Below are 7,973 nucleotides of genomic sequence, written 5' to 3' on the forward strand. Positions count from 1 at the left end.
GTACAGGTACTGAGTCAGTGTGCGGGGTACAGTACGAGTCAGTGTGCAGGGGTACAGGTACTGAGTCAGTGTGCGGGAGTATAGGTACTGAGTCAGTGTGTGGATGTACAGTACCTAGTCAGTTGCATGGTACAGGTACTGAGTCAGTGTGCAGGGGTACAGGTACTGAGTCAGTGTGCGGGAGTACAGTACTGAGTCAGTTTGGAGGTACAGGTACTGAGTCAATGTGCGGAGTACAGGTACTAGTCAGTGTGGCGGGGTACAGTTACTGAGTCAGTGTGCAGGGGTACATGTACTGAGTCAGTGTGCGGTGGAACAGGTACTGAGTCAGTGTGCAGGGTACAGTTACTGAGTCAGTGTGCAGGGGTACAGGTACTGAGTCATGTGCAGGGGTACAGTACTGAGTCAGTGTGCAGGTGTACAGGTACCTAGTCAGTGTACGGGAGTACAGGGATTGAGTCAGTGTGCAGGGGTACAGGTACTGAGTCAGTGTGCGGGAGTACAGTACTGAGTCAGTGTGTGGAGGTACAGGTACTGAGTCAGTGTGCGGGGTTACAGGTACTGAGTCAGTGTGCGGTGTGCAGGTACTGAGTCAGTGTGCAGGGGTACAGGTACTGAGTCAGTGTGCAGGGTACAGGTACCTAGTCAGTGTGCAGGGTACAGGTACCTAGTTCAGCGTGCAGGGTACAGGTACTGAGTCAGTGTGCAGGGGTACAGGTACTGAGTCAGTGTGCGGGAGTACAGGTACTGAGTCAGTGTGTGGAGTACAGGTACTGAGACAATGTGCGGAGTTACAGGTACTGAGTCAGTGTGCGGGGTTACAGGTACTGAGTCAGTGTGTGGGAGTACAGGTATTGAGTCAGTCAGTGTGCATGGGTACAGGTACTGAGTCAGTGTGCCGGGGTACAGGTACCTAGTCAGTGTGCAGGGGTACAGGTACTGAGTCAGTGTGCAGGGGTACAGGTAATGAGTCAGTGTGCGGGAGCAGGTACTGAGTCAGTGTGTGGAGGTACAGGTACTGAATCAGTGTGCGGAGTTACAGGTACTGAGTCAGTGTGCGGGTTACAGGTACTGAGCCAGTGTGTGGGAGTACAGGTATTGAGTCAGTGTGCAGGGTTACAGGTACTGAGTCAGTGTGTAGGGGTACAGGTACTTAGTCAGTGTGCGGGGGTACAGTTACTGAGTCAGTGTGCAGGGGTACAGGTACTGAGTCAGTGTTGGGAGGTATAGGAACTGAGTCAGTGTGCAGGGTTACAGGTACTGAGTCAGTGTGCAGGGATACAGGTACTGAGTCAGTGTGCAGGGGTACAGGTACTGAGTCAGTGTGCAGGGTTACAGGTACTGAGTCAGTGTGCAGGGGTACAGGTACTGAGTCAGTGTGCAGGGGTACAGTACTGAATCAGTGTGCAGGGGTACAGGTACTGAGTCAGTGTGCAGGGGTACAGGTACTGAGTCAGTGTGCAAGGGTAGGGTACCTAGTCAGTGTACAGGGGTACAGGTACCTAGTCAGTGTGCAGGGTACAGGTACTGAGTCAGTGTGCAGGGTACAGGTACTGAGTCAGTGTGCTGAGGAACAGGTACTGAGTTAGTGTGCAGGGGTACAGGTACTCAGTCAGTGTGCAGGGGTACAGGTACTGAGTCAGTGTGCAGGGGTACAGGTACTGAGTCAGTATGCATGGGTACAGGTACCTAGCCAGTGTGCGGGAGTACAGCGATTGAGTCAGTGTGCGGGGCTACAGGTACTGAGTCAGTGTGCTGGAGTACAGGGATTGAGTCAGTGTGCAGGGGTACAGGTACTGAGTCAGTGTGCAGGGGTACAGGTACTGAGTCAGTGTGCGGGAGTACAGGTACTGAGTCAGTGTGTGGAGGTACAGGTACTGAGTCAGTGTGCGGGGTTACAGGTACTGAGTCAGTGTGCAGGGGTACAGGTACTGAGTCAGTGTGCGGGAGTATAGGTACTGAGTCAGTGTGTGGATGTACAGGTACCTAGTCAGTGTGCGGGGGTACAGTTACTGAGTCAGTGTGCAGGGGTACATGTACTGAGTCAGTGTGCGGTGGAACAGGTACTGAGTCAGTGTGTGCAGGGTACAGGTACTGAGTCAGTGTGCAGGGGTACAGGTACTGAGTCAGTGTGCAGGGGTACAGGTACTGAGTCAGTGTGCAGGTGTACAGTACCTAGTCAGTGTACGGAGTACAGGGATTGAGTCAGTGTGCAGGGGTACAGGTACTGAGTCAGTGTGCGGGAGTACAGGTACTGAGTCAGTGTGTGGAGGTACAGGTACTGAGTCAGTGTGCGGGGTTACAGGTACTGAGTCAGTGTGCGGGTGTGCAGGTACTGAGTCAGTGTGCAGGGGTACAGGTACTGAGTCAGTGTGCAGGGTACAGGTACTGAGTCAGTGTGCAGGGGTACAGGTACCTAGTCAGTGTGCAGGGTACAGGTACCTAGTCAGTGTGCAGGGTACAGGTACTGAGTCAGTGTGCAGGGTACAGGTACTGAGTCAGTGTGCGGGGTACAGGTACTGATCAGTGTGTGGAGGTACAGGTACTGAGACTGTGCGGAGTTACAGGTACTGAGTCAGTGTGCGGTTACAGGTACTGAGTCAGTGTGTGGGAGTACAGGTATTGAGTCAGTGTGCAGGTTACAGGTACTGAGTCAGTGTGCAGGGGAACAGGTACTTAGTCAGTGTGCGGGGGTACAGTTACTGAGTCAGTGTGCAGGGGTACAGGTACTGAGTCAGTGCGGGGTTACAGGTACTGAGTCAGTGTGCGGGGTACAGGTACTGAGTCAAAGTGCAGGTGTACGGTACTGAGTCAGTGTGTGGGAGTACAGGTATTGAGTCAGTGTGCAGGGTTACAGGTACTGAGTCATGTGCAGGGGTATAGGTACTGAGTCAGTGTGCGGGGGTACAGTTACTGAGTCAGTGTACAGGGGTACATGTACTAAGTCAGTGTGCAGGGGTACAGGTACTGAGTCAGTGTTGCGGGGGGTACAGGTACCTGGTCAGTGTGCAGGGGTACAGGTACTGAGTCAGTGGTGCAGGGGTACAGGTACTGAGTCAGTGTGCAGGGGTACAGGTACTGAGTCAGTGTGCAGGTGTTTAGGTAATGAGTCATCAGTGTGCGGGGTACAGGTACTGAGTCAGTGTGCAGGGGTACAGGTTAGTTGAGGTTATTTGTACATGTAGGACGTATCATACGAGTAGAGGTGTTAACCCCGATGTCCTGGCTAAATTTCTTATCTGGACCTCATACCGTCATGACCATCTAACTCTCCCCAGCATTGGCTCATCCCTCCTCTCCCCTGTAACTATTCCCCAGGTTGTTGATGTAAATGAAGATGTGTTCTCTGTCAATTTACCTGGTAAACTAAGATTAAATTAAAACAGAACTCAAGCCTAGGACTCCAGTAGGATAATTCTCAGGTCTCAGTCGAGGTTACCACTGGGGAAGACCTGACCTTTAGCTGGAGGGATGATGCTTATCTGTGACTAGAACTGATAAGGCTGGAGTCTCCATCATACACCATGATATTGGTGGTTAACCAGACATATCAGGCTTACTCTGTGTTCTACTGTAGTCAGAGCATTGATAGCCTGGGCAAGCTGCTGAAAGCTGGCCTCAGTTAGAGACAGTTATCTGTTCTGCATGTGTCAGATGTAAGAACTTATAGAATAGAGAATATGGAGGCATTCTAGAATAGAACAATACAATGAGTTATTCTAATGCAGTGATGCTTTTATTTAAAAACAGAAACGGAAGATAGTTTCCAACGTTTCGGATGAATGCCTTTATCAAAAGCATAAACAATAATGAAATAACACAACAAAACTAGGTTTCCTCCAATATTGCGCAGAAAATACTTAATTGTCCAGAAAGGGGTCCCCCTCCCCACTCCCATGAGTTAAGACATGTATCAAATATATGTGCAATGAACCATATACAGGCTACACTCAAGCAACACCGTTAGTTAAACAACTAGCAACACCGTTAGTTAAACAACTAGCAACACATTTAGTTTAACACCTAGCAACTAGATTTAGTTATACAACTAGCAGCTACATTTAGTTAAACAACTAGCATCTACAAAATGTTAAACAACTAGCAACTACCTTTAGTTAAACAACTAAAACTACATTTAGTTAACAACTAGCAACTACAATTAGTTGAACAAATAGCATCACATTTATTTAAACAAATAGCAACATGATTTAGCTAAACAACTCGCAATTAGATTTAGGCAAAAAAACTTCAACACATTGAGTTAAACAAATAGCAATTAGATTTAGTTAAACAACTTGCAACCACATTTAGCTAAACAACTAACAACACATTTAGTTAAACAACTAGCAACTACATTTTGGTAAACAAATAGCAAACACATTTAGTTAAAACACTTGCAACAACATTTAGTTAAACAACTAGCAACAGCATTTAGTTAAACAACTAGCAACAACATTTAGTTAAACAACTAGCAACAACATTGAGTTAAACAACTAGCAACAACATTTAGTTAAACAACTAGCAACAACATTTAGTTAAACAACTAGCAACTACATTTTGGTAAAACAACTAGCAACAACATTTAGTTAAACAACTAGCCACAACATTTATTAAACAACTAGCAACAACATTTAGTTAAAACAACTAGCAACTACATTTAGTTAAACAACTAGCAACTACATTTAGTTAAACAACTAGCACAACATTTTCTGTACAAATCTCTTCGATCGATGTTCAAATAAAATAACTGCTTCATGGTCATTGGTCATTCATGTATAGTCATTAATAACTGCTTCATGGTCATTGTCATTCATGTATAGTCATTAATAACTGCTTCATGGTCATTGGTCATTCATGTATAGTCATTAATAACTGCTTCATGGTCATTGGTCATTCATGTATAGTCATTAATAACTGCGTCATGGTCATTGGTCATTCATGTATAGTCATTAATAACTGCTTCATGGTCATTGGTCATTCATGTATAGTCATTAATAACTGCTTCAATTGGTCATTGGTCATTCATGTATAGTCATTAATAACTGCTTCATGCGTCATTGGTCATTTCATGTATTAGTCATTAATAACAATGCCCTTCTATGGTTCATTGGTCATTCATGTATAGTCATTAATAACTGCTTCATGGTCATTGGTCATTCATGTATAGTCATAATAACCTGCTTTCATGTGATCATTTGGTCATTCATGTTACTAGTCATTAATAACTGGCTTCCCCCATGCCGTCATAATGGTCATCATGTATTAGTCATTAATTAAACTGCCTTCATGGTAATTGGTCATGGAATGTTTTGTTATTCACTGCAGTACCACAGTAGTCACACCCTTTTTTAGTTCCTCTTAGCAACAAATATACAAACAAAGATATGTGTTAGCAATTAGGTGTTTAAAAATACAAATATAGGATCTGATAAAATTTAGGGAATTTAAAAAATGTTTAGGCTTTTTTATGAGCAATTTAAATAAGGCTATTAAAAGTCATTTCAGATGAATCACAAAAAGTACACTCCAGACAGAGCATTAAAAGGAATTGACAAAACAAATTTCAAACAGTGGTAGACATTTTGTATGGAGGACTTTTAACAACAAATTCAACAGCTCAATATATGTGTCAACATTGCATCTGCAATAACACAAGGTTCAACATCAACATCTGATTTCTATACACAAGGTTCAACATCAACCTCTGATCTCATGCTTCAGTCCACAAGGTTCTACATCAACCTCTGATCTCATGCTTCAGTCCACAAGGTTCTACATCAACCTCTGATGTCACTTTTCAGTCCACAGGGTTCTACATCAACCGCTGATGTCTATCTTCAGTCCACAAGGTTCAACATCAACCTCTGATCTCATGCTCAGTCTGAGGTTTCAGTTTAGCCCACAGTCTGTCCCAGAATGCCTGGTGCTGATTAGGGTCCTGGGGCCAGTCCAGATAAGTTCTGGTTTTCAGCAGGCGAGCCAGCCTGTGGTGGGCAGACAGCCGGCGAGGGGGGATCTTCTCTAGGAAGACCAGGAGGAGGATGTCCCTTTGCTCCACCTGCAGCCTGTAGGTGGCCAGCTTCATCTCCAGAGAGCACCAGTTACTGCGTAGGTAGTGGCGGCTGACTAGGCAGAGGGTGTGGCGGCTCCGGTAGAGGCTGTCTGTGATGTTCTCCACAATGTCCTTCCCCAGCTGGAAGTCCCTGCTGTGCAGACAGAGGCGCAGGAAAGGAGGCCCCCTCTGCTCCAGATTAGGTAGCAGCTCCTCCACCACCCAGCGCTCGTCCTTCCCGCTATAGGAGACAAACACATCGTAGTGGTAGCGCCCCCTGGTGTTGGATCGCATGGCTTCTAACAGCCAGCCAAGGGTGATGTGGTAGAGGGGGAGGAGGTAGGGGCCGGCCAGGTTATGGACCAACACCACCAGCATGAAGAACAGGACTCCCAGGCCAGTCGCAACAAAGAGCACAAAGCCAACCTCTGTTGTGCAGTTGGCTTCTGTGTACTTGACAAAATTAGGTGTGTCTATTCCATTGTCCGACAAGCATATCAAGTCCTCCAAAGCATACATACCGGTTTTAGCATACGGACCAAGCATGATCACTTCAACCTGCCTGCACCCCTTTGCCCATGTAATGAGCCAAGCATTGTCACAACTGCAAAACATCTGTAAATTATTAAACGTCAAATGCTTAAGGCTAGAGAGAGGTTCAGTAAAGCTATAGAATACATTATAAATGTTCTCTATAAGCAAATACACTCTTTTCAAAGATTTCAAGTCTTTAGTTAAACTCCCCTCTAAAGAGTAAATCCTGCAGTGGTACATTTCCAGAACCTCCAGTTGGTCAAGTTGTGAAAAGTGATGTCGGCAGAACGCTGTGTTAAAAGATCCACCTGTCGTAGAGTCAGTTTCCTCAGGTGAATCAGCTGATTAATTGATGATAAATCAACCCTTTTAGCTGAAAGCTTCGATCTGTAGTCAAATGTCTCCACAGACGTGAAGTACTTTCCCATGAATTCAGATCCACAAAGGAATTCTTCAGCATCAGCATGAAGATGGGTTACAGACTGAAAGAAAGGTCTGTCACAGTCCTGAAATGACACTGTCTGGCCTTTGAGCTGGAGACTCAGGTTCTGTTTAGATGTGATGTTACTGCCGATAGTCAACTGCATTGGCCTCATAGCTGAACTAATGTACAGATGAGTCAGCTGACTCAGAATTCCACCAAATATAAGTGTCAGATTCAGCTTGATCACAGGTTCTGTTAGTGGATTGTGCACTTGCCCGAGAAACACTTGTCTAAGAGACATGAGGTGTGTGAAAGACATCGCCTCAATGTTGTGAATAAGTGGATTGTTCCTGAGGTCTAACCATGTCAAACTATGTAAACCATCAAATGTGTTTGCATTTATCTGTGTTATGTTATTACTTGTAATGTCTAAGGACTCCAGATTTGTCAATCCCAGGAAGCAAAGTCTTCAATGTTTGAAATTAAATTCAGTTTTATATCCAGATACTGCAGCTTAACAAGACAGATGAATTGTTTAGCAAAAAGCATTTGATTCTTCAACCCTAAAGTGAGATTTGTTAACCATGTTATTGGTTGTTTTTGGAAGGAGCAAATATCAAGTCTGTTATCTTCCAGGCCGTCTATTTTTAATTGATTAAGGTTTTTGAGACTGGAAATAAAATTCAATTTTAAATGGGGAGAAGGATGGACGGATCCAAGTCCACTTAAATACATATATTCTAGCCCAGTGCACAACTCAACACTGGACATAGAGAGGCTGCTTGTATTGAAATTGTTTACATATATTTTCTTGATTGAAAGCAAAAACACTACATTACAGATTCTTTCAATATCAATGACATTGATCCCAGAGCATCTGAAGTCCTGGATTTGTTTTATCCCAGACAGGGGAAGGTCCAGTAGGACTTCCTGGCTGAAAGCCCCTGCTAACATTGTGAGGTT

The 7,973-nt window shown here is 44.9% G+C and overlaps 1 protein-coding gene across 1 annotated transcript; it reads right to left on the reverse strand.

Moving 5' to 3' along the window:
- Positions 1–5,576: 5,576 nt before the first annotated feature.
- LOC116359874 (toll-like receptor 13) lies at positions 5,577–7,182 on the reverse strand. Its single transcript, XM_031813750.1, has 2 exons — positions 7,089–7,182; positions 5,577–6,876 (listed from the first exon to the last, which is right to left on the reverse strand). The coding sequence occupies exons 1-2, from the start codon at positions 7,180–7,182 to the stop codon at positions 5,858–5,860; spliced, it is 1,113 nt and encodes a 370-aa protein (XP_031669610.1). The 3' UTR covers positions 5,577–5,857.
- Positions 7,183–7,973: the final 791 nt, after the last annotated feature.

The sequence above is a fragment of the Oncorhynchus kisutch genome, unplaced genomic scaffold (assembly GCF_002021735.2).
Source record: "Oncorhynchus kisutch isolate 150728-3 unplaced genomic scaffold, Okis_V2 Okis06b-Okis10b_hom, whole genome shotgun sequence".
In the NCBI taxonomy this organism is placed as follows: Eukaryota; Metazoa; Chordata; class Actinopteri; order Salmoniformes; family Salmonidae; genus Oncorhynchus; species Oncorhynchus kisutch.

What these genes read in the sequence shown, in the direction of transcription:
- LOC116359874 (XM_031813750.1), bottom strand. Translation starts at nt 7,182, where the DNA reads ATGAGGCCAATGCAGTTGACTATCGGCAGTAACATCACATCTAAACAG. An exon ending in GACAGTGTCATTTCAGGACT is followed by an intron (nt 6,877 to 7,088) that starts GTGACAGACCTT and finishes CTTTTAACACAG; the next exon opens with CGTTCTGCCGACATCACTTT.